Below are 27,722 nucleotides of genomic sequence, written 5' to 3' on the forward strand. Positions count from 1 at the left end.
TGTCACACTGACCACTCAGCTACCAGGGCGGACAGTGTAAATAATAAAAATGTTTTCTTAACTATTGCAAAGTGTTATAGTTTGCTTACATAAAATTCAATCAGAGTGAAGCCAAGTTACTAGAACCTGTTAGATGGCTATACAGAATTAGTTCAAAGAATAATAGCTTTTGAAAGTAAATTCCACCAAGAAAGAGGTTTTCTTTAAGTGAAATGTTCAGTTAAAAAGTGTGTGCTTTAGTGTCTAAGTATTTAAGTTTCTTGATTATGGAAAGTGCTTTTCTAAAGGTTGTTCCCCCCATCCCCGGCTAATTTTTTTACCTTCCTTGAAGTTATCTACTGGGCTTTTTCTTTTTTTAAATCATAATGTATAAAGATGTAGCCCAAAATTGTTTAAGTGGGGTAATTTATTCGAAGAGCCAAACTAAACAGTAGCAAGAAAGTAGGCAAAATTCACATTTCTGCTTCTCCAATACTTCACTATTTCATTGCCAGGATAGGTTGGTGACCATTAAGTACATGTTTTAAACCACTAAATGAACTTGGAAATGAGTTGTCCTAGCTTCAGTATATTATTATTCATACTGTGTTTCTATCTAGCCACTGGGTAAGATCTTAGGAAAAGAAGTGAACAGTCCAATTTACTTATCCATTAGACGGAACACACGGTAAATCCTGTAAGAAGGATAACTCTATTGATTATCTTTTCCTATAAACAGGACTATCCGTCCACAGTGTATTTTATTTGGAAACTAAACTAAATTTTAGTAAGAGGGTTATACGTGGCAACATAGAGACAGGGTTTCTGTTATTTACATAAAAGCATACTAATATCATAATGGTAGTGTTACGAGGTCCTATTAATGTGTGGTCATCACGTTTGTTAAATGTCTCACCACATTCCTATTGAAACTATTTACTCTTCTTGTAAATAACACCTATGACAAATTTATACAAATGTCCACTAAGACTTTGCTCGTCAACTTTCATTTAGGTAACAGCGATCTTTTAGATGTATTTAAATCAGTACTGTTAAGAAATACTGACTAGCTTTATTTTCAAGAATCTCAAGTTTAAGTTATACATACTGTTATCCTCCAATAAGAATCATTGGCCGATTCTTCATCTTTGACAGGTTCAGCATGCCTGCAATGCAAAACATTACCTTTTGTATTAACACATGAAATCCAATTTTTAAATTTAATAAATGCTTATACAAACATAAAGTTTCTTCAAAAAATGTATTTCTGACAACTTCCTGTCACAGATAATTTTCATTGAATGTTTCAACCCAGTTATATTGCTGATGAGAAGCAAATGTTGATCTTTTCCCTCTCTTCCTTCACCATCTCCTGTTTTGTTCACCTTGACATATTTCTACCAAAAAGACTACCCCAATGGATCCACTGCTTATATTTAACACACAGCAAATTCAGTGCAAATATTTCCTTAACACAGGATGTGCATTGACGAGCTTGAATTAATCAGAAAAATATAAACAGATACTAACCATTCCACAGCTCTTACAAAATACTTGCATTAAGTAATCATCAAAGCTACTTTTTGTACAGCAAGAGGACTAACAGTCAAAATGGTGCTACATGCTACAGGCAGTGCAATACAATTTATTTTACTCATTGCTACAGCAATAAATGTACTTATAAAAATATTCAGACTTAGACTATAATCAAATACAGAGAGAGAAAATATTCTAACTAAAGAGATATAGCAGCCATAGGCAGAAACAAATAAAAAAAGTGATACTAATCTTAGCTTTGAGGACCAAAAGTTTCTTCATCTGGAAAATGTAAAAAGAGAAATGAGACTGTTCAAGAAATAAGGATGAAAATTTAGGATCTTGAGTCATGGAAGACGGATGGTTAAATGAATGAAAAAACTAGACTGGACATGATGAAATTCAGATGCGAAAGAGCAGCAGATGATGTAATTTTAAATGCTGAGAAATAAGATCTCTTCAAGAGGAGCCACCAAAAGGTCAAATAAGTGAAGAACAAGCTGAAAATACCGGTAAATGGGCTAAAATGGCGGCAAATAGATAAACGAAACAGAAAGATAGTGCTGAAGAACAGGCAACCAAACAACAGCAACAATAATAATAACAGCACATTGTAGCAATATATAATAGCAGTCCCACAAAATCTGGAGGAAGATTTTCCACTAACAGAACAATAAATTCATGAAGCCATCAAATCATTCCAAAACTTCAAAGCAACAAATGAAGACTCCACTACAGCAAAATTATTGAAATAGTCAGAACACACAAATGATCTACGACTGCTGTTTGAGAACATTTGGAAAGCTGAAGAGATTATTGAAAGCATTAATCCACAGCTATGAAAAAAAGGGGACACACAAAATGTCAACAATTGCAGAGATGCCTGACTTCTGCCAGTGGTATACAAAATATTATCAAAAATTCTCTGGACAGAGTTGTAGAAACTTTAGACAAATAACTGGGAGAATCTCAAGGAGCTCTAGAAAGGGAAGACCCTTCACAGAACAGATGTTTATTAGAAAATTGATAATTCTCCACAGACTGTTAATCACCAAACCAATAGTAGTATCACGTATTGGTTTCAAGGAAACATTTGATTTGGTAGGCAGAGAAATTATGGGTAAAATCATCAAAGAATTTTGTGTTAAAGCAAACATAATCCTCAAAACACTAGCAAATAGGGTGACTGAAGCTAAATTTATGGGAGAAGTATCTCAACCATTTGAAATAAAAACTGGTGTTAGACAAGGGGACAATTTATCACCTTTACTGTAACACTACATTCTAGAAAAAATAGAAAGTTATTGGAATTTGGAGAAAAAAAATCACAAAATTGAACCAATAATTTTAGGACGAAAAACAAATGGAATTAAGGTAAACTGCCTGGCTTCTGCAGATGATTCTGATATACTTTCAAAAAATCTGACAGACAGTTATTAAAAGAAATCTTTTGGAAGAAATAGCAAAGAGAGCTGGTCCCAAAATTTCAGCCGAAAAAACAACATTGATGACAATTTCAAACAATGCATCAACATTCTTAGAAAAACAAAAATGTAAAATAGCATTAGTAAGTAAATTTAAATATACTGGACAAACTGTACAACAAAATGGACTAGAAGAATTAACAGTAGATGCAAGAGTCAGCAAACTGGAGAGAGCAAATCGTTTGACAAAGGATATTTACAACAAGAAATGTACAACTAAAAAAAACAAATTTAAACACTATCCCACAATGGTATGACCAGGATGTTTACATGGATGAGGATGCCTAATGATGAACTATAAGCTGGACAGAACAGAGGTTCCACAAAGGAGCATTATTAGAAAATAATGGTTGCAATACAAGCTACAGATGGCTGGAAAATGAGAAGTAATGAGGAGATATACAAAAATTTTGAGAAAATATCAGAAGTAATGGCTAAAAGAAGATTAATCTTTTTTTAGAGACCTCTACTGAATGAGTAGTTCTGGAAGAAGGAATCAATGATAGCATGGATTACAGAAATAAGAAAGAAACAACATCAAACAATCAGAAATAATAGAAAGAAACCTTTTTACAGATAACATACTGAATGTAAAAGGATCATCACCTCTCCAAGATCAAAATTAATTTCATCCCTCTCAATAAGACTGTGAAAACCGGAAATAAATTTCATAAATATGATACTGCGAAGCTCAAAATCAATCAAAACGTATTGGAACAATGCCACCAGTAACTGACAGTTGAATCCCATAAATGGGCAGACATTGCCTCCATGATCCAACAAGCAGCTAATACTACAATCCTGACAGCTAAAAAGAGGAATCATACATGGTGGAATGAGGTTTGTGGTGAGGTGGTGGCCCAAACAGCAAGTGCATGGAAATAGTGGAACTCTACCAGGAGACCTGATGATTTTGATGTATTCCATGAAGTTCAAAAATATGCAGCCAGAACTCTACTGCATGAGAAACAGCAGTTAGAACAGATCGATCAGCGTTTCCAGATAAAGAATGTCAGAGACTTCTATCAGACGTTCAAATCGAATTTGAAAGGATACCAAGCCCCTAGTTTTTGTTTTAGAGACGAAAATGGAAAGCTCAGTGTTGTGTACATAGTTCCGCGTATTCAGCGCGTACACAAATTTCCCACTAGAGTGCGCCCCGCTAAGCACAACAGCGCAGGCGCAGCACTCGTCCATCTCCCCACTATGAGATGGCGCTGCCATAGAGACGGACCAAATTCTGCTTCCGCCGATCCGCGTATTAATATGTAACGCAGCCAATGAGATTGCTGCTAACATAGAACACTTTCTCCTCGCGCATCACACTCACGCAGTGATACATGAACGTGCGAGGTATTATAACGGGTGTAAAGACCTTCGATCAGTCAGTCTGCATTTGTCTGCACCAGTCTGCATTAGTCTGTACCAGTCTGCATTAGTCTGTACCAGTCTGTATGAGTTCTACAATTGTCTGTGCCAGTCCATAGTCAAGATCCAGTCTGCACCTAATAAGATTACCATATTCCTGTACATAGCCATGAAGATAAATGTATAGACACTTTTGTCAAGTATCCGAGATATATGTAAGAATAGGATTAACGTACCAATACCAAAGGAACTTCAGATTGTCAATTGTAAATAGCATCCAGAACCAAGTTAAATAATTTTTATATTTGTTATTACTTTAATAAATGTGTGTGAAAATTAATCAAGTTCTATTTAAAGTTGGTCACCATCAATCTGCTACTCTAAGTGTGCAAGTGGCATTTCTATCGTCTGACCTAATGGCAGAAGATAAACATGCCATGATAAGACCACGAGACATATTGCTGACACTCGCTTACTTCGTTAGAGCAACAAGTCAAATAATCTGATGGTGTGTGTACTGAAGGTCTTACAGTACGCACACCACACTCGGCCTGACCAACAAAGAGAACTGCAAGATAATGTCTCGTTACTTTGAAAACCTACTTAATTGTGATGAACCGAAAGAAAGATTCCCTGTATGTGCCCCAATCCACAAACTACCCCTCATCTCCATCTAGTAAAGAGGAGACCAAAGAGATCATCAACAACTTTAAGAATAATAAGGCAGCTGGAGAGGATTCAATAGTGGTGGAACTACTGAAGCTGGCAAATAATGAAACTCTAGATATACTAGTCCAACTTTTTGAGGAGATCTGGAGAGCTGGGATGATACCAACTGAATGGCAGTCAGCTTTAATCCATCGTATACACAAAAAAGGTGATAAATAGAATGTCAATAACTATAAGGGTACCTCATTAGTATCTGTTCCATATAAGATTCTCTCCAAAGTGATACAGAATAGAATAGAAGATCATTGTAACCAACTGATTGGGGACTATCAAGCTGGTTTCCGAAAGGGCGATTCTTGCGCAGAACAGATCTTTAACCTGAAGAACATGATCAGGTACAAAAAAAATTGGAAAAATAACAATGTGGTCATATTTGTTGATTTTCAGAAAGTATATGACTCCATCGACTGACAGGCAGTAATGAATATTTTGGAAAAGTTTGGGGTGGATAATACATCAAGAAAGCTGATCAAACAAACTCTTACTAACACATTGTCAAAAATTAAATTTATGGGTGAGGTATCTGAACCTTTTCAATTGTGTCTTGGAAAAGGTCATTCAAGAGTGGAGAAAGTTATTAGCCCAAGGAGAAACAAATGAAGAGTGGTTCAGACTTGGTCCTAAGAACAAAGGGGTGTGCATTGGCTGGTTAGATTTTGCGGCTGACCTAGCCATTTTTGCTAACAACATAGAGTCAGCAGTCAAAAAGATAAATAGGCTGTCAGAAATTGCTGAAAAAAGTTAGACTCCAGATCTCTATTCAAAAGACAAAACATATGACGAACATCTGTGATGGACCTGAATGGATGATAACCAACCTGGGAAAAAATTGGATGAGTTAAGAATTTCAGGTATCTCGGTGAAGTCATCCACCTGGAGAATGGATTAAAAGAAGAAGCAATTGTCGGGATGAGGAAGTTAGACCAAGCATACCAACTGACAAAGAATACTTATAACAAAAAGTCTATGAGTATATGGGCCAAGTTCCAACATTATAATACAGTTGTAAAACCTGAGGGCTTATAAGCATCCAAATCTTTGACCACAAATAGACAAGGTAAGCTGAGCGGCTGGAAAAGCGTGAGTGTAGGATATTAAGGAAAATCCTAAGGTAATAGATGGGTCGATGGACAATGGCGAATGAGAGCAAATGAGGACTCGTGCAGCAAGACAGAACCTATCACAGCATCCATTATGAAGAAATGATTGTTATTTTATGGTATCTCATGAAAATGGACGGTGATCGACTAACAAAAAGAATATGGAGTTTCATCCCATCTAAGAAAACGAGACCGAGATGGTTCAAAGAATGTGAAAAAGATCTTAAGCAGATTGGTATCTCAGAGAGAAATTCCTGAAAGGAACAAATTTAGAGGATTGGTGACCAACTACTAGGGTTTTAACATGGCATCAACATACGAAATACAGTGAGGACCATTATGTGAAGAGCATAAAAAGGCACTTCTTGGAGGGGCTCAGAAGATACTGGCAGGAAGTCAAAGCTGGAGCAAGAACAAGACCTGGACACTAGAGTGAAGTCGGTTGTTACCACGCAGTCCGTAGAGACTCACCTCAATAAAAAAAATAAGTAAATAAAAATAAAAGGCTTTCAATGCAGAAGAAATAGGGGATTGAGAACAACACGAATAGAATAAAGGGAGAAAAACATGAGGAGGAGATGGACGAGTACTGGAAAAACAGGAGACGACAAGGGAAGAAGAAGAAGTGAAGTTATTACATGATGAGAGATGGTGATTGGATTTGATTTGATTCAGTTTTCATTACATACACCGAAAAAATGAGATGATTCTCGAGGGTGTGGAACATGTCAGAATGTATAACACAAAACATTTTAATATAATGAATACTACCCTGATCATTTGTCATGAGATTGTCAAAATAGGTGAATACAATACAATAAACTGGAAAAGCTAATATTTACAGAATTAATACGCTGTCAGAATGAAACATTGTTATGCACTATTAATAAATTTATCATACACAAAATACCTAATTTTGACTGTTGCAACCAAGTGCTGTCAAAACTTATATCTAACATATTTTTACTTAAGCTGGCCTAACAGTCTCTGTTAGGATATTCATCTATAGAGTAGAAGGCATTGCCTATCAAAAAGTCATTCAAACTCTGTTTAAACTGTGCTTTATCTGAAACCAAGTTTTTAATGGTTGCTGGTAATTTATTGAAAATGTGTGTTCCTGAATATTGGACCCCCTTTTGGACCAACATAAGTGATTTTAGGTCTTTATGTAGATTTTTCTTATTCCTAGTATTGATAATATGTATTGAGCTACTTGTTGGAAATATAGATATATAACTTGCAACAAATTTCATTAAGGAGTAAGTATACTGAGAAGCAATGGTTGGAATTCAAAGTTCCTCGAATAGGTTCTACACAATGTTCTTCAAAGACTGGTCCCAGATACTCCATTGCGCCATTCACCGAACCTGATAACCCCGAGCCGTCAGTAACAAAAATTAAGTCTTGCTTAAGAGATTTACAACACTACATGCACTTGTTACCAAAGTCTCATTTACTTTTAGAGCTATCTGTTCCACTTCCTTTTTGGCCCCACTTCTCTCTGTCTTCACTATATCTGAAACAGTTCTTATTTTATTGCCCGATACAATTATCTTTTTCTCTTAATAAAGCTACTTCGATTTCTGGATTGCTTGATTCAATATTTTGCAGTATTCTTTGTAATGCATTACAATTCTAATATCAGAAACGTTCCTAGATAGTAGGTACAGTCTCCTTTTTGCCCCACATGATATCTTTATTCCTTGTATAATCCATGGTTTATCTTTTGACTTCTGTGTGATCTGAGTTACCTTTAGGGGAAAACAATTTTCAAAAGAGGAGGTAACTTTATTAATAAATGCTTTGCATTTTCCATTTGAGTCAGGTAAACATCTCTCCAGTTCATGTCTTTGAGCAATTTCCTGAATTCCTCAATTTCTGGCTTATTTATTATCCTCCTGTACTCAGATTTAATATTTTTTTATCCTGACAAGTTTCAACATTTAACACAAGATGCTGCACGTCGTGATCAGATAGTCCATTTACTATTGGTTTTGTGATATGACGTTTTTCCCCTAGATTTGTTCATAAAGATATTATCAATAGCAGTCTCAGAGCATTTACATATCCTAGCTGCAAAGTTCACAATAGGAACTAAATTGAATGATAGTGTTAAAAACACCAGCAACCACTATTTCCCCTTCTTTTGTTTTTTACACAAGCTATTCCTTTCGCTTTGTGAAATGAAGCACTGCCTAGTTCCAAAACACAGGACTACTATGACAAGGTGAAATGTTCTCAGAGTGCTACATGTATGATAGTAAATGTAATCAGCACTATAGTTGTTTTCTGAGTAGTTATGCTGTGTGTGTTTCATTCAATCAGATGAAATGGAATAAAATCATCTATTTATTTAGTTGGGCTCTTTATCACCAAGATACATTCAATGTTGGTTGAGGTTTATCTTTTGAATTCACTCCAGTGTAGATTGTCAAAATTTTATCAGTTGTCAATGTACTTGTAACACAGTTTCCGAATTTACTGCCATCCAGGAAAGTATCGCACTCAAATTATTCTCAGAGACTGAGAGATGGCTGAAACCGAGAGCAGAAAGCTCTGACATATTTAGTGATTAATGGAATATATATCAGAAAGGCAGGTTAGACACTGTAGGAGAGGGAGTGTCCATTGTCTCTATTGAGGTCAAAGCTGATTGTGACAGTGAAGTTATCTGGTTGCGTATAACAAGTCTAGATGAAATCACGTTAATTAATGGATAATCAGCCACCCAGTTCTGCTATGACAGTTTTGGAGCCATTCACAGAAAGTCTACAGACAGTAGCACGTAAATACCTAGATCATGCAATACTAGTTGGAGGTGAATTTAGCCCACTGAGTATAGATGGTAGCCTATGGCTTCATTGCAGGGGGTGCAGTCAATCTTGTGAAGCACTTTTGAATGTGGTTTTCGAAAATTGTCTTGAGCACCTAGTTTGCCATGCCACATGCAATGGAAATATCTTAGACCTTGTAGTTACAAACAGGCCAGATATCATCAATGACTACAGCATAGAGATGGGGATTAATAATCATGATAACATCATAACAACTAAGGTTACAAAAATTAATAAATCAGTCAAGAAGGCTAGGAAAATGTTCATGCCAGAAAGAGCAGATAAGCAGATGTTAGCATCTTACTTAGACAGAACTGACATCACTTAGTTCCATTAAGATGGACGTAGAGAGATTATGGTCAAAGCTTAAACAGATCGTGAATTGCACTCTCAACAAGTCTGTACCTAGCAAACGAATTAAGGATGCAAAAGAGCCACTGCGGTTTAACAATGAAATTTGGAAAATACTGAGGAAGGAAAAGCTACTGCACTCTTGGTTCAAAAGAGAATGCCAAATGGCAACAAGGAAAGGTTACTACCACTGTCATACCTCAGCAAAAGATCTGGCTGAGAAGCAGGGGAATTTATTGTCCTATGTAAAATCACTAAGTGAGTCAAAGAATTCCATCAAGTCACTTGACCAGTCTGGTGTGGCAGTAGGAGATAAATGTTTTAAATTTTGCATTTAAGAAATCATTCATGCAAGAGAATCATATAAACATACCGTCATTTGACAATAGCACAAAGACACCTAACAACAATCACCACAGGAGGCCAGCACTAGCACAAGTTGTTCACATGATATTCGTTGGACTGTTGCCTGTAAACCCGTCCCATGTCAGTGCTCTTGGAAGAGAGCTGTGGCAGTGACACGGCTCTGTTGTTGTTCCTGTGCAGTGATCTGCAAAGACGCGACGGTACGGGACAGGGGGTCGGGTCGAGATTCAAGCAGTGATTAAATACTTCATAAAGAAAGGTATGAAAGTGAAGGACATTCATGCCGATTTCCAGAAAACACCAGGGGACTCTGCTCCTTTGTCTTCAACTGTTGCCAAGTGGATAAATGAATTTCAATTTGATCAGGAGAGCTTAGATGATGATCATCCATGAATAGGTCAGCCAAAACGTGTCACTACTCTAGAAATCATTGCAAAAGTCCGCATAATGATCAAGGAGGATCACCAATTTAGAGTGCATGAAATTGCTCACGCTTGCCAGATGTCATCTGAAAGGTATTCACAAGATGGGTGCCGCGACTCTTGACGCTGTGTCAAAAACGCATGAGAATGGACATATCACAACAATGTTTGGCCTGTTTTAGGAGAAACAAACAAGATCTTTTGTGCTGGTTTGTGACCACGAGGAAACTTTGGTTTACTACTATACCCCAGAGACAAAGCAACAATCAAGGCAGTGGAAACATGCTGAATCTCCGCCGCCAAACTCCTTCAGCGGGGAAGGACATGGTGTCAGTGTTCTGGGATGCGCCACCAAATTCCTTCAGCGGGGAAGAGCATGGCATCAGTGTTCTGGGATGAGAAGGGGATTCTGTTTGTACATTATCTCCCCACTGGGCAAACAATTACTGGAGAATACTATGCTAACCTTCTGGACAAATTGCAACAAATGATATGCGAAAAAGGCCAGGTTTAATAAGGAAGAAAGTTGAAACTTCCTGGCAGATTAAAACTGTGTGCCCGACCGAGACTCGAACTCGGGACCTTTGCCTTTCGCGGGCAAGTGCTCTACCAACTGAGCTACCGAAGCACGACCCACGTCCGGTACTCACAGCTTTACTTCTGCCAGTACCTCGTCTCCTACCTTCCAAACTTTACAGAAGCTCTCCTGCGAACCTTGCAGAACTAGCACTCCTGAAAGAAAGGATATTGCGGAGACATGGCTTAGCCACAGCCTGGGGGATGTTTCCAGAATGAGATTTTCACTCTGCAGCGGAGTGTGCGCTGATATGAAACTTCCTGGCAGATTAAAACTGTGTGCCCGACCGAGACTCGAACTCGGGACCTTTGCCTTTCGCGGGCAAGTGCACTTGCAAAGGTCCCGAGTTCGAGTCTCGGTCGGGCACACAGTTTTAATCTGCCAGGAAGTTTCATATCAGCGCACACTCCGCTGCAGAGTGAAAATCTCATTCTGGAAACATCCCCCAGGCTGTGGCTAAGCCATGTCTCCGCAATATCCTTTCTTTCAGGAGTGCTAGTTCTGCAAGGTTCGCAGGAGAGCTTCTGTAAAGTTTGGAAGGTAGGAGACGAGGTACTGGCAGAAGTAAAGCTGTGAGTACCGGGCGTGGGTCGTGCTTCGGTAGCTCAGTTGGTAGAGCACTTGCCCGCGAAAGGCAAAGGTCCCGAGTTCGAGTCTCGGTCGGGCACACAGTTTTAATCTGCCAGGAAGTTTCATATCAGCGCACACTCCGCTGCAGAGTGAAAATCTCATTCTGGAAACATCCCCCAGGCTGTGGCTAAGCCATGTCTCCGCAATATCCTTTCTTTCAGGAGTGCTAGTTCTGCAAGGTTCGCAGGAGAGCTTCTGTAAAGTTTGGAAGGTAGGAGACGAGGTACTGGCAGAAGTAAAGCTGTGAGTACCGGGCGTGGGTCGTGCTTCGGTAGCTCAGTTGGTAGAGCACTTGCCCGCGAAAGGCAAAGGTCCCGAGTTCGAGTCTCGGTCGGGCACACAGTTTTAATCTGCCAGGAAGTTTCATATCAGCGCACACTCCGCTGCAGAGTGAAAATCTCATTCTGGAAACATCCCCCAGGCTGTGGCTAAGCCATGTCTCCGCAATATCCTTTCTTTCAGGAGTGCTAGTTCTGCAAGGTTCGCAGGAGAGCTTCTGTAAAGTTTGGAAGGTAGGAGACGAGGTACTGGCAGAAGTAAAGCTGTGAGTACCGGGCGTGGGTCGTGCTTCGGTAGCTCAGATGGTAGAGCACTTGCCCGCGAAAGGCAAAGGTCCCGAGTTCGAGTCTCGGTCGGGCACACAGTTTTAATCTGCCAGGAAGTTTCATATCAGCGCACACTCCGCTGCAGAGTGAAAATCTCATTCTGGAAACATCCCCCAGGCTGTGGCTAAGCCATGTCTCCGCAATATCCTTTCTTTCAGGAGTGCTAGTTCTGCAAGGTTCGCAGGAGAGCTTCTGTAAAGTTTGGAAGGTAGGAGACGAGGTACTGGCAGAAGTAAAGCTGTGAGTACCGGGCGTGGGTCGTGCTTCGGTAGCTCAGTTGGTAGAGCACTTGCCCGCGAAAGGCAAAGGTCCCGAGTTCGAGTCTCGGTCGGGCACACAGTTTTAATCTGCCAGGAAGTTTCATATCAGCGCACACTCCGCTGCAGAGTGAAAATCTCATTCTGGAAACATCCCCCAGGCTGTGGCTAAGCCATGTCTCCGCAATATCCTTTCTTTCAGGAGTGCTAGTTCTGCAAGGTTCGCAGGAGAGCTTCTGTAAAGTTTGGAAGGTAGGAGACGAGGTACTGGCAGAAGTAAAGCTGTGAGTACCGGGCGTGGGTCGTGCTTCGGTAGCTCAGTTGGTAGAGCACTTGCCCGCGAAAGGCAAAGGTCCCGAGTTCGAGTCTCGGTCGGGCACACAGTTTTAATCTGCCAGGAAGTTTCATATCAGCGCACACTCCGCTGCAGAGTGAAAATCTCATTCTGGAAACATCCCCCAGGCTGTGGCTAAGCCATGTCTCCGCAATATCCTTTCTTTCAGGAGTGCTAGTTCTGCAAGGTTCGCAGGAGAGCTTCTGTAAAGTTTGGAAGGTAGGAGACGAGGTACTGGCAGAAGTAAAGCTGTGAGTACCGGGCGTGGGTCGTGCTTCGGTAGCTCAGTTGGTAGAGCACTTGCCCGCGAAAGGCAAAGGTCCCGAGTTCGAGTCTCGGTCGGGCACACAGTTTTAATCTGCCAGGAAGTTTCATATCAGCGCACACTCCGCTGCAGAGTGAAAATCTCATTCTGGAAACATCCCCCAGGCTGTGGCTAAGCCATGTCTCCGCAATATCCTTTCTTTCAGGAGTGCTAGTTCTGCAAGGTTCGCAGGAGAGCTTCTGTAAAGTTTGGAAGGTAGGAGACGAGGTACTGGCAGAAGTAAAGCTGTGAGTACCGGGCGTGGGTCGTGCTTCGGTAGCTCAGTTGGTAGAGCACTTGCCCGCGAAAGGCAAAGGTCCCGAGTTCGAGTCTCGGTCGGGCACACAGTTTTAATCTGCCAGGAAGTTTCATATCAGCGCACACTCCGCTGCAGAGTGAAAATCTCATTCTGGAAACATCCCCCAGGCTGTGGCTAAGCCATGTCTCCGCAATATCCTTTCTTTCAGGAGTGCTAGTTCTGCAAGGTTCGCAGGAGAGCTTCTGTAAAGTTTGGAAGGTAGGAGACGAGGTACTGGCAGAAGTAAAGCTGTGAGTACCGGGCGTGGGTCGTGCTTCGGTAGCTCAGTTGGTAGAGCACTTGCCCGCGAAAGGCAAAGGTCCCGAGTTCGAGTCTCGGTCGGGCACACAGTTTTAATCTGCCAGGAAGTTTCATATCAGCGCACACTCCGCTGCAGAGTGAAAATCTCATTCTGGAAACATCCCCCAGGCTGTGGCTAAGCCATGTCTCCGCAATATCCTTTCTTTCAGGAGTGCTAGTTCTGCAAGGTTCGCAGGAGAGCTTCTGTAAAGTTTGGAAGGTAGGAGACGAGGTACTGGCAGAAGTAAAGCTGTGAGTACCGGGCGTGGGTCGTGCTTCGGTAGCTCAGTTGGTAGAGCACTTGCCCGCGAAAGGCAAAGGTCCCGAGTTCGAGTCTCGGTCGGGCACACAGTTTTAATCTGCCAGGAAGTTTCATATCAGCGCACACTCCGCTGCAGAGTGAAAATCTCATTCTGGAAACATCCCCCAGGCTGTGGCTAAGCCATGTCTCCGCAATATCCTTTCTTTCAGGAGTGCTAGTTCTGCAAGGTTCGCAGGAGAGCTTCTGTAAAGTTTGGAAGGTAGGAGACGAGGTACTGGCAGAAGTAAAGCTGTGAGTACCGGGCGTGGGTCGTGCTTCGGTAGCTCAGTTGGTAGAGCACTTGCCCGCGAAAGGCAAAGGTCCCGAGTTCGAGTCTCGGTCGGGCACACAGTTTTAATCTGCCAGGAAGTTTCATATCAGCGCACACTCCGCTGCAGAGTGAAAATCTCATTCTGGAAACATCCCCCAGGCTGTGGCTAAGCCATGTCTCCGCAATATCCTTTCTTTCAGGAGTGCTAGTTCTGCAAGGTTCGCAGGAGAGCTTCTGTAAAGTTTGGAAGGTAGGAGACGAGGTACTGGCAGAAGTAAAGCTGTGAGTACCGGGCGTGGGTCGTGCTTCGGTAGCTCAGATGGTAGAGCACTTGCCCGCGAAAGGCAAAGGTCCCGAGTTCGAGTCTCGGTCGGGCACACAGTTTTAATCTGCCAGGAAGTTTCATATCAGCGCACACTCCGCTGCAGAGTGAAAATCTCATTCTGGAAACATCCCCCAGGCTGTGGCTAAGCCATGTCTCCGCAATATCCTTTCTTTCAGGAGTGCTAGTTCTGCAAGGTTCGCAGGAGAGCTTCTGTAAAGTTTGGAAGGTAGGAGACGAGGTACTGGCAGAAGTAAAGCTGTGAGTACCGGGCGTGGGTCGTGCTTCGGTAGCTCAGTTGGTAGAGCACTTGCCCGCGAAAGGCAAAGGTCCCGAGTTCGAGTCTCGGTCGGGCACACAGTTTTAATCTGCCAGGAAGTTTCATATCAGCGCACACTCCGCTGCAGAGTGAAAATCTCATTCTGGAAACATCCCCCAGGCTGTGGCTAAGCCATGTCTCCGCAATATCCTTTCTTTCAGGAGTGCTAGTTCTGCAAGGTTCGCAGGAGAGCTTCTGTAAAGTTTGGAAGGTAGGAGACGAGGTACTGGCAGAAGTAAAGCTGTGAGTACCGGGCGTGGGTCGTGCTTCGGTAGCTCAGTTGGTAGAGCACTTGCCCGCGAAAGGCAAAGGTCCCGAGTTCGAGTCTCGGTCGGGCACACAGTTTTAATCTGCCAGGAAGTTTCATATCAGCGCACACTCCGCTGCAGAGTGAAAATCTCATTCTGGAAACATCCCCCAGGCTGTGGCTAAGCCATGTCTCCGCAATATCCTTTCTTTCAGGAGTGCTAGTTCTGCAAGGTTCGCAGGAGAGCTTCTGTAAAGTTTGGAAGGTAGGAGACGAGGTACTGGCAGAAGTAAAGCTGTGAGTACCGGGCGTGGGTCGTGCTTCGGTAGCTCAGTTGGTAGAGCACTTGCCCGCGAAAGGCAAAGGTCCCGAGTTCGAGTCTCGGTCGGGCACACAGTTTTAATCTGCCAGGAAGTTTCATATCAGCGCACACTCCGCTGCAGAGTGAAAATCTCATTCTGGAAACATCCCCCAGGCTGTGGCTAAGCCATGTCTCCGCAATATCCTTTCTTTCAGGAGTGCTAGTTCTGCAAGGTTCGCAGGAGAGCTTCTGTAAAGTTTGGAAGGTAGGAGACGAGGTACTGGCAGAAGTAAAGCTGTGAGTACCGGGCGTGGGTCGTCCTTCGGTAGCTCAGTTGGTAGAGCACTTGCCCGCGAAAGGCAAAGGTCCCGAGTTCGAATCTCGGTCGGGCACACAGTTTTAATCTGCCAGGAAGTTTCATATCAGCGCACACTCCGCTGCAGAGTGAAAATCTCATTCTGGAAACATCCCCCAGGCTGTGGCTAAGCCATGTCTCCGCAATATCCTTTCTTTCAGGAGTGCTAGTTCTGCAAGGTTCGCAGGAGAGCTTCTGTAAAGTTTGGAAGGTAGGAGACGAGGTACTGGCAGAAGTAAAGCTGTGAGTACCGGGCGTGGGTCGTGCTTCGGTAGCTCAGTTGGTAGAGCACTTGCCCGCGAAAGGCAAAGGTCCCGAGTTCGAGTCTCGGTCGGGCACACAGTTTTAATCTGCCAGGAAGTTTCATATCAGCGCACACTCCGCTGCAGAGTGAAAATCTCATTCTGGAAACATCCCCCAGGCTGTGGCTAAGCCATGTCTCCGCAATATCCTTTCTTTCAGGAGTGCTAGTTCTGCAAGGTTCGCAGGAGAGCTTCTGTAAAGTTTGAAAGGTAGGAGACGAGGTACTGGCAGAAGTAAAGCTGTGAGTACCGGGCGTGGGTCGTGCTTCGGTAGCTCAGTTGGTAGAGCACTTGCCCGCGAAAGGCAAAGGTCCCGAGTTCGAGTCTCGGTCGGGCACACAGTTTTAATCTGCCAGGAAGTTTCATATCAGCGCACACTCCGCTGCAGAGTGAAAATCTCATTCTGGAAACATCCCCCAGGCTGTGGCTAAGCCATGTCTCCGCAATATCCTTTCTTTCAGGAGTGCTAGTTCTGCAAGGTTCGCAGGAGAGCTTCTGTAAAGTTTGGAAGGTAGGAGACGAGGTACTGGCAGAAGTAAAGCTGTGAGTACCGGGCGTGGGTCGTGCTTCGGTAGCTCAGTTGGTAGAGCACTTGCCCGCGAAAGGCAAAGGTCCCGAGTTCGAGTCTCGGTCGGGCACACAGTTTTAATCTGCCAGGAAGTTTCATATCAGCGCACACTCCGCTGCAGAGTGAAAATTTCATTCTGGAAACATCCCCCAGGCTGTGGCTAAGCCATGTCTCCGCAATATCCTTTCTTTCAGGAGTGCTAGTTCTGCAAGGTTCGCAGGAGAGCTTCTGTAAAGTTTGGAAGGTAGGAGACGAGGTACTGGCAGAAGTAAAGCTGTGAGTACCGGGCGTGGGTCGTGCTTCGGTAGCTCAGTTGGTAGAGCACTTGCCCGCGAAAGGCAAAGGTCCCGAGTTCGAGTCTCGGTCGGGCACACAGTTTTAATCTGCCAGGAAGTTTCATATCAGCGCACACTCCGCTGCAGAGTGAAAATCTCATTCAGGAAGAAAGTTGTCTAGCATCAAGCAAATGCACGCTCGCATGCATGTACCATCGCCATGGTAAAATTACACAAACTAAGGTATGAATTGTTGCCACACGTGCCTCTTCCCTAAACTTAAAATTTTTCTTTGTGGATGAAGATTCACTTAAATGAAGAATTGATAGCCTGAGTTGACAACTATTTTATAGGCCTGGAGGAAAATCATTGTCGAGATGGGATCAAGGTATTGGAACACTGTTGGACCCAGTGAATTAATCTACAAGCAGGGTACATTGAAAAACAAAAAAGTTTCAGTGACATAAGTACATTTTTTCTATTCTGTTTCAAGAACTTTTCAAACCACCCTCGTAAGCATCCCCGACGCCTGAAATAATTAAAAACAAATAAGTCGCCAGTTGCAGATGGAATTTCAATTTGGTTTTACAAAGAGTGCTATATGGCACTGGACCCTTACTTAGCTTGTATTTATTGTGAATCTCTCACCCAGCAGAAAGACCTAGCAACTGGGGAAAAAAATACAGAGGCGTCTCCTGTATATAAGAAGGGCGAAAGTACAGACCCGCGAAATTACAGACCAATACCCGTAACATCAGTTTGCTGCAGAATTCTTGAACATATTCTGGGTTTGAATCTAATCAGTTTCATAGAGACCAATAAGTTTATGTCCACAAATCAGTACAAAGCATCGCTCATGGGCAACTCAGCATGCCCTTTTGTCATACGACGTCTGTTCAAAAAATTCCAAAACTTTGTCCACAAAATTTTCTATGCTTATCTTTTAATTACTATGGATTGTCTCCTTCGAAATACTCTCCTCCACAATTGATACACTGCTCCCAATATCATTTCCACTTCCAGGAGCAGTCTTGACACACCTCTTGCTGGGTCGCATAAAGTGCCGTCTGCGAATTTTCTTTTATCTCATCTACCATTGCAAAACTTCATCCTTTTCAACTTTGGAAATAAAAAGAAGTCTGCAGGGGTCATACTATTCTCGCAAGGAACATCTCATTCTCATTTGTGAGATCCAAAAGTTTTTTTGGTCTTGACTCATGAGCCGTGGAATGAACTTGGCGGCAACACAATGCATTCCAAGATGCTGTGTCATTTCATAACATGATCCAATTGAAATGTTACATTCTTCTACAATCTCTCAGACAGTGTATCTTCGACTGCCACACACAATTTCTTTGACGTTCCTGACACAAGCGTCATCAGGGGACATCTAAGAGCGTCCTGAACAAGGATTATTTTTGACTTTTGTAAAGCCATTTTAAAACGTGTGAATAATACATAACACCAAGTATGGCTTAAGCACTCATCGCTATAGGCTCCCTGCATCATTTGGTGTGTCTGTGTAAAGGTTTTCTTGAGTTTCACGCAAAATTTAATGCAGATGCATTGCTCCTCTAACTTTGCCATCACAAAATTCACAAACCCAGATTCCATATTTCTTGATTTCCGAGAAGCATTTGACATAGTGCCTCACTGCAGACTTTTAACAAAGGTACAAGCACATGGAATAGGTTCCCAGACATGTGAGTGGCTCAAAGACTTCTGAAGTAATAGAACCCACTACATTATCCCGACGGTGAGTGTCCATCAGTGACTGGGGTATCATTAGGATCATTCCAGGGATGTGTGATAGGAGCGCTATTACTCATATTTTCTATGTGCATAACTGATCTGATGGACAAAGTGGACAGTAATCTGTGGTTGTTTGCTGATGATGTTGTGGTGTATGGAAGGTGTCATCGTTGAGTGATTTAGGAGGATAAAAGATGACTTGGGCAAAGTTCCCAGTTGGTGTGATAAATGACAGCTAACCCTAAATGTAGAAAAATATAAGTTACTGCAGATGAGTTGGAAAAACTAATCCATAATGCCAGAATCCAGCATTAGTAGTGTCATGAATGAAGTCACATTGTTTCAATATCTGGACATAACGTTGCAATGTGATATGAAATGGAACAAACTTGTGAGGGTCATGGTAGGGAGGGCGAATAATCATCTTTCGTTTGTTTGGTGGATTTTACTACAGTGTGGCTCAGCTGTGATGGACATCACATATAGGATGCTGGTGTCTGGGATCCACAAGGTGTCGAATTAAAGCAGACATTGGGGTAATTCAGAGGCAGGATACTAGATTTGTTAACAGTAGGTCGAAACAACAACATACAAGTATTATGGAGATGTTTCTGGAACTCAAATGGGAATCCCTGGAGGGATTTTGAGGAACACTGTGCTGACTGCAGAACAATTCTGATTGCACCAACATACATTATGCGTAAGGACCACGAAGATAAGAGACGACGAATTAGGACTCATAGAGAGGCATATAGACATTCACTTTTTCCTCAATCGATTGGCAGATGGAACGGAAAAGGAACTGACTACAGTTGAAATAAAATTACTTGATAGTTGGCACTTCAAACGCCAATAAGAGTAGTCAGCGTCACACTTGAACTGTCTGCTGTTGCCAAACTCCACCAAAATTGGCCAGTCACTTCCAATTCCTGGTTCAGCATTCTTTCTTGATGTATTTGTATCCCGAATTACGAGCCCGACACTTTTATTATGTATTTCATGACACGTGATAGCTACACCAAAAACAACACACATTAACAATGCTAATGAAAGACACACATTTCATTCATAGCACTAACCAAACACTACCGAATAACTCAGCACAAGGTGTAATTCAGTATCATACATATAGTTATCATATTCACAGAGATCATCTGACATTAGATAAGCTTTTCACTACATTGTGTGAAACTGAAATTTTTAAGGTTGCAGTTCATAGTTGCAACTGGGTCACTACATTCACATATATAAATACTTCATGCAGTGCTGTGGCATAGCACAATGGTTGGCAGATTAATCTAATGTGTAGCATGTCGTAGGTTTGAATCTCATTAATGTAGCAAAATTTTTATTTCTAAATCTAACCAAAAGAGTGTGATTATTATTTTCATTCAATTAATTGGTTTAAATGTATTTTTTTATTTTGAATACTATGCTGCATCATTTTTCATCATTGTTTTGACTGTTCTATTTGGTCTTATTTTTCTTCCTGTCACTATTTCTTCATTTGGAATCTGCCTCAGTCATCTATAATCCACGAACAAGTGCCCACATGGACTGTTCACTGGTTTCTAACATGGCAGCATGTGCAGCTAGAGTAAGGATAGTTACAGGTAACAAATGAAACGGAGAAATTTTAATTTGCTTTCAGCCCTGAAATTGTGTTTTTGTTGTCTTGAGTTTACCCTTAAGCGTTAGCTTTAATCGCCATGAACAAAGCGATCATGATATTAGTACTGCTGCAGACTGTTGACCACAATTTTCTCGGCTGGGTTAGGACACAAGTTTACAGTCAGGGATACAAAACGGGTCGTCTTCCCCAGTTCAGTCACTGGTCACTTTAAATCAATAGTCGACAGAGTATCCAACATTTCTGACATACCTTGCACCAGCCACTAGAAAAATTGCTCTGTGTTAAACGTTTAACATAATTTGTGAAGTGAGCCGCTTGTTTGTTGTCACCTGTAACCAAACGGTAGCTGGTAGCCAATGTGGCAACATTGTTGCGGCAAGTGATTGATGTCAACTATCAAGTAATTTTATTCAGACTATTGTAGTGAGACAGGGTACCTTCTGCCATGCACCATATGGTGGCTAGTGGAGTATGTATGTAGATGTGGAATCAGTCTTTCCTTCTCATCCCATCTGGAAAGTCTCCCCTGATCTGCAGTTCTGGGTAACTTTCTCAAAATCTACAATTTTTCCTAGACCTATCCTTCACCCCTCTTCCTTCCACTTCAACCCTTCTGCCTGAAGAATGAGCTACTGGCTCTGAAAGCTTGCCTAATTATAATCTTCTTTTATGTGTGTGTTCTGCCGCCACTTAGCAAGTAGATTGTTTATCTATCCAATTCAATTATCATGTAACCAAAAGCTGCATTTAACACACCAAGTCTCTTTTACCAATCACTTTTAATATGTCCTACAGAATGTACTGTCTATCCTGTCCTTTTTTGAGATTACTGTTTTGTTGTACTTTTCTACAGGCATCATCTTACTTATTAGGAGTCAGTTCCTTCATGTTGTTGTTGTTGTGGTCTTCAGTCCTGAGACTGGTTTGATGCAGCTCTCCATGCTACTCTATCCTGTGCAAGCTTCTTCATCTCCCAGTACCTACTGCAACCTACATCCTTCTGAATCTGCTTAGTGTATTCATCTCTTGGTCTCCCTCTACGATTTTTACCCTCCACGCTGCCCTCCAATGCTAAATTTGTGATCCCTTGATGCCTCAAAACATGTCCTACCAACCGATCTCTTCTTCTAGTCAAGTTGTAGAGCTGCATGTACTCGGGAAAAATTACGGCTATAGTTTCCCCTTGCTTTCAGCCGTTCGCAGTACCAGCACAGCAAGGCCGTTTTGGTTAATGTTACAAGGCCAGATCAGTCAATCATCCAGACTGTTGCCCCTGCAACTACTGAAAAGGCTGCTGCCCCTCTTCAGGAACCACATGTTTGTCTGGCCTCTCAACAGATACCCCTCCGTTGTGGTTGCACCTACGGTACGGCCATCTGTATCGCTGAGGCACGCAAGCCTCCCCACCAATGGCAAGGTCCATGGTTCATGGGGGGAGTTCCTTCATAGTCAACAGTTAAGGAATGGGTGGCTGAATTCATATGTAGCATATGTCTCTGTAAGATGACTCATGAACAACTTCCTAGAATTACAATCAAATATGAAAATGCTGAGAAAGAACACAGTGTGATATTGCAAGATCAGTAATTAAAAAGATGTGCAAAACATTTGATGCCGTGGCCATACCAGGAAGTGTGTGGCATGTCTGTTGAAGCCTGACTACAACCCAATGTGAAAAACAATTTGGGACAATCTGACACACAACTGATTCTATGCACCAATCTGTTCCCGTGGATGAGAGATGACCGAAATGAAACAGCAGTTGCACAAAAATAGCCAAGGTGACTTCATCGGAGAGAAAGAGTGGTCATTGTTTTCTAGGATGCAAAAGGGATTTGTATTTTAGATTAGCTTGCAAGACTGAAACAATACCTCACAAATACAATGCAAGTATTCTGACTCAACTGGATGAAAAAATATGGAGCCAAGACCCAGGGGGAAAAAAAAAGTTTATTGTCAGTGAAATGCATATGGTCACAAAGGCACTTTCACAATAGGAAAACTGGGAGTTTCAAGTGTGAAGTCTTCAAATATCTATTCCATTCTCCAATTTTTTCACATTCTGACTTTAGCTTCTTCTTCTTTTCTTTTTGTATGAATGATTCACTTAAGACTACATACGTCACAGCTCAAAACCGTTTTGTGAGTCAACAACTGGATATGTTTTCACTGGTCTGTCTCTTGTAACTCCGTTGGACATGGAGGTAGCAAATGAGGATGTAGGATGTCCATGACATACTGCTGTGCTGTCAGAGTGACCTGAAGTCGTATCCGATGCTGCCCCACACGCCCTCTCCCTATGTCGTTGTCATACTCACTGACAACTGTCATCGCGGGTCTTGCAGAATGTGACTCACTGCTGGTCACATGACAGGTGCAGGTGTGAAAGGGTTACTATGTGCTCGGCGTACATTACAGCAATTCTCCCATGGGCTCGTCAGACACGGTAAACCAGAAGCTTGCTGACAAGCACACCACCCTTACGTTCCCAAGCAGTCCAACATGGGGCCACTACCACATCTGAATGACTCACAAATCTGCATATTGCATAATTCAATCAGCCTGGCAAATGGAGACACCCAATTAGGCCCCTTCAAATTTTGTTGCGTGCTGATAATGCTGACTCACAGAAGTACAGGGCATCTGTGTCCTTCACAGGGATCACTCAACATCTTACACTCTTCACATCTCTTATAGCTCCTACCATTCTTGGTAACAATCCGAGACACAAACAAAGCTAATGCAATCTGGTGGCCTTTGTATCCATTTCAGAGAGTTGCAACTCTCATAATTTACCACTGGTATGCACACTCGTGAAACTACGTTGCTTCAGGGAGCTTCCCTTTTTTTTCTTCAAGCTGTTTAGTTCTTTGAATCCATTTTTCTTGTAGCTCAGAATAATTATTTTATTGTGTAGCAAACTTACAGACTAGCATTCTGGTCTGAGCTGTCGGAGTTGGCGGTCATGTGTGTGTGAGGTGTGCTTGCTTGTGTGAATGAATGGTGTGTATTTCTATTTCTTTTTCTGATGAAGGTTGTGGCCAAAAGCTTATGTGTAAGTGTCTTAACTGTGCCTGTCTGCATTTTAACGTGCCATCTTTATGGTAATTAGCACTCTATCTTTTCCTACACTGCTGATATTCCAACCTGGAGTTTCCATTGTTTGAACTTACGGTCTACTGTTTTATGTTGCAGTGCACTTCTACAAGTGTAATACACAAATGTTGCCTTAGGAAAGAGTCACAATAACATCCATGTCTACCGTTTGCTATTTTTTACGAAATAGCACGTCACACTCGAAATTTAACTTAGCCAATGAAATAAGTTTGAAGATTTATTTTGTGTAAGAGACACGAGGGCCCACTGTGTGGGAAATGTGGGAAGTTCTGTGCAGAGATGGAGTTATCCACAGACGCAGTAAGTCTTGGGAGCTATACGGGTGTTTAAACATCGACACCTGCTGGGATGAGGGGCCACTTACTCTGAGGTGGCGCTGTGCCAGCAACGAGCTCGACCCATTGATTAGCACCACAGATGACAATGAGCAACCAGCTGCTTCTCTGTGCAGAGATATAAAATTTATCGATTTTGGACATCTTTTGACAATCTGTCACATGGAGAACAATGTTTACTCTGGCCATTTTAACACTAATCTAGTGTTCTGCAACATATTAATGTGAAATGTTGTCTATGATGTTGAAGAGTGTAAGTTAAACTGATATCTGAGAATTTGTTGTTTTTGTGGCATTATCTGGAAAATGGCCTCTCTTGCAGCTCCAAGCATAAATGTCAAGTGAAGAAGAATAATTAGCACAGCACACTGGAACCGAGTATGGATCCGGTTTACTGCTCGGCCACTAATTTAGCATATCGTGAGTACACCAGAAGAGACGCTGTACACACTTGCATATACTACATACACAAGTACAAGCATCGATCAAGCTACTGCGAAACTGCACTCTGTGTGACTCATCACTACATCAGAATACTGTAAATGTGGTGATTCCAATTTCTTAAGGTCTCTTCCTGTTTGTTTTCATCAGTAGGATCTTATTTTTCAAGTATGTGGGAATCCAATGAGCTGCCTGTTTGGATACATTCTTTCTGTATGTCCCACAAGTTGGATTCCTTGGAGACACATTGTAACAAGAGCTTTTAGGAATTTGCCTGGAGATTTCACACTGGGTTCTGTGTGATGTATCCCATCCTTTATTCTTGGACCTAAGATTTTTACTACAATTTTACATTCTTCTAATTCAGTTTGCTGTTTTCATGTCTTGTGTTGGACAAAGAGTCTCTCTCATGCATAAAGAAATTCTAATTTGATCACTGTTGTACAATGTTAGATTTTAGAGTTCCAGGAAAAATACTTTTAGTTAACTGAGAGACAGTTTGTACTTTCTGAAGTCTGGATTCTATGGCCTTCTTTTCATTATGATGTTCAGTGGTCTTTTTCACCAAATTATTTAAACTATTTAACACCAAATACTATGTCATTGCCTATATAAGTTCACCCAGTGCCATTTTGGTATCAGCCAAGAATTTTTTCTCCAGGTGAAATTAGTAGTCCAATTTTCCTAGCTTGCTCCCTTAATATTTCAAATTGCTTTAGCATATCAGTGATGTTTTTGTCAATTAGTATTATGTCATCGGTATGGGTTACACAATATAATTCTATCTTTAAGTTTACGTTCTAGTCAGTGTAATAGTGCACCTGCTCTTCTCCATTATCTTACAATTTTCTTAGGGGCATAGTTGAATAGCAATGTGATATGCCATCCCATTTTCATATTCTTATGTCTGTCTTAAATTACACTGCTTGAAAAAAAGTGAGACACTCAGAAGGTGGGGAGAAAACAAATTGAAACATAGCTAATTTAGAGGGTATGTGATGTTATTTCAGTGATAACAAAACAGAGTCAAATTTACACAGAACTTATCAGTTTGAGCCCACTTATCAATACAGCAATGCACCCTGTCTGGCCTGGACAGTGCGGGAGGATGTCGTAAAGCTGCTGCATACCCTCCTGAGAAAGGTGATCCACAACTGTTGTAACTGGACATTGCAATCATGGATACAGGCAGTGGGATGGAGTTGACATCCATGTTGGTCCCATAATGTTATATCGGGGACAGATATGGGGATTTTGCTGGCCACAGGAGTATATCAACATCACACAGACAATTTAAAGAGACACATACTACATGTGGACAAGCACCGGCCTGTTGAAAAATAGCACCACAATACTATTACACACTGCTGTACCATCAGAGTTCCCACGGCCATTACAAGCCGTGACCTGAAGTCATACCCAATGGCTCCCCACACCATGGGACTCCTTTGTGACCCACCCCCCCCAAAATGTGGAAGAATGGGACCTCTCCCCATCTCCCCGGGTCACTGTCAAACTTCTCCACGATAGTCATTTGGAGCAGTGCAGGACTGGGACTCATCAGTGAACATAATGTGACGCCATTCATTAGCAGTCCGTACTTCTTGATCATGGCACCACTTCACATGCAGTCATTTGCTTGGGTGTTAATGGCAGCCTATGCGCAGGACGGCAATTCCATAGTCTGGCTGCTCCTAGCTGTATGACACAGCATGTTGCAAGGAGACTATTACAGTGAACTCCTGTTTATCCGAAATGATCAGGACGGTGGTCAGTTCCGATAACGAAAATTCCAGATAAATCAAAGTCCCCCTGTTTTCACATGTGAACACTCCAAATTGCGTCAATATTGCGAAATACGATCGTAAAACGTGCGTAGGGTATGTAAAACATTACTGATATGGTTGCAAATAACCCTACACTTTTTTACTGAAAAAATTGTGTTGACATGTTAAAAAGGCACCAAACTATGATTGAAAACTCAAAGTTTTTAAATGCTGTATAACAAAGCTCGTTTATTTTGCATTCTTACAGAAAAAATCTCCCTTATTTGGCAGCAGGAAAAAACAGGAGTTTTAATTTTATTACCTACTCTTTTGAATAAAAAATAAACTACTGAACAAAATTATGAAACAAATCTAGAGATTACTCAAAGGAACGAAAAGTCTGTTCAGAGGAACTTTCAAGAAAAGTAAAAAAAAAAAAAAAAAAAACTTTTTAAGTTATGGACATAGAAGTTCTAGGATGCTTCATTAGAGTTTATTTTTTGGTAACGAAGTCACGAATGTCTTTTTTTCTTTTGTTTTTTTGCTTGAGAAACTATTGCTGCAACAATACATCTCCAACGTTGAAATCAAACTATTTCAGGACAAATCGTCTCCTCCTGTTGGCTGATGTACTCCAGGGCAGTTTGGATCACTTCGTAACAGAATGTGTGAGGAATATTTTTCTCTGATTCATCATCAGAAACATAGTCTTCTAACGCGTTATGATCGGTCACAATTTGGACGATTTCATCCTCAGTCACATGAAAAAATGCCATTTTCCATCCACTCTTCAATGTCTTCGAAGTGTGTGTCTTTACAACCAGCTTCTCCAGTAAATTCACCAAAATTATGTCAGCTTGAGTTTCGGTGTTGTCTCCTCCTTCCCACCACTTAGGTTGCCTTACGATCTAAGAGTTTTTTCCAAGACCTAACAAGAGGAACTGGAGGAATTAGATTCCAAGCTTCAGCAATCAGTGAATGACACTTAAAACATCGATTTTTTTAAGAGCTTCCACAAAATCATCTGCAGCATCAATCACACCTATTAAGTATTCCAGCATCTTGTGTCTGTAATGTTTTTCCATCGCCTCAAGAATACCTTGGTCCATCGGTTGACATAGAGATGTGACATTTTGTGGAAGAAATACAACTTTGATATCCCCATCTTGCAGATCACCTGGGTGAGAAGGAGCATTGTCCACAAGAAGTAGCGCTTTTCAAGGAAGTCCTTTTCCTTCCATGTAATTTACTACAGCTGGAACAAACTCTGCCTGGAACCACTCTCTGAAGATGGCACGGCACTGTTCATACATGCCTTAAGACTGATTCGTGTACCTCAGTGGCAAAGCTGGTTGGTTGGTGTCTAAATGCTCTTGGTGTTTTGGATTTGCCAATTAAAGTAAGACACAGTTTATGATTGCCAGTGGCATTACTGCAAGCAAGGACAGTAAATCTTTCTTTGATTTTTTTGTATCTGGAAGCCATTTCTTCTTCTTTAGAGGCAAGGGTTTTCGTTGGCAGCATTTTGTAATTCAACCCAGTTTCATCACATTTGTAAAGTTGATTGTCAGTATAACCTCCTTTGTCAATGATTGTGTGCAGTTTCTTCTTAAAATCAGCATAGCAGCTTCATCCCCAGATAATGATTTGGCACTGATGGCAACTTCATGGATGCCAAGCTGCTTCTTGAAATGATCGTGCCAGCCATTACTTCCGAGGAATTCTTGCTTCTTTCCTTCTATCAGCTCATTAGCTCATTTTGACAAATTAGAGGACCTGAAACTGACACACCTTTGGCTCTTATTTATTCGTGCCACAAAAATAATGCCTCTTCTAACTGAGGATGTGCACCTTTTCTCATTGTTTTTCAAGATTTCACTGCGCTGCCCAATGCTTGGATGGAACAAAAATTTTTCAATTCCTGATCGATTTGTCTTCCGATC

General features: G+C 41.6%; 1 protein-coding gene across 1 annotated transcript in view; it reads right to left on the reverse strand.

Moving 5' to 3' along the window:
• Window positions 1-1,089: 1,089 nt before the first annotated feature.
• The window catches only part of LOC124554864 (molybdenum cofactor biosynthesis protein 1-like), a 70,541-nt gene continuing 43,908 nt past the window's right edge, over window positions 1,090-27,722 (reverse strand). The window contains exon 7 of the mRNA XM_047128535.1: window positions 1,090-1,145. Coding sequence (XP_046984491.1) covers window positions 1,090-1,145 — 56 coding nt within the window. The remainder of the gene's footprint in view (window positions 1,146-27,722) is intronic.

This window comes from Schistocerca americana, chromosome X (assembly GCF_021461395.2).
Source record: "Schistocerca americana isolate TAMUIC-IGC-003095 chromosome X, iqSchAmer2.1, whole genome shotgun sequence".
Classification (NCBI taxonomy): Eukaryota; Metazoa; Arthropoda; class Insecta; order Orthoptera; family Acrididae; genus Schistocerca; species Schistocerca americana.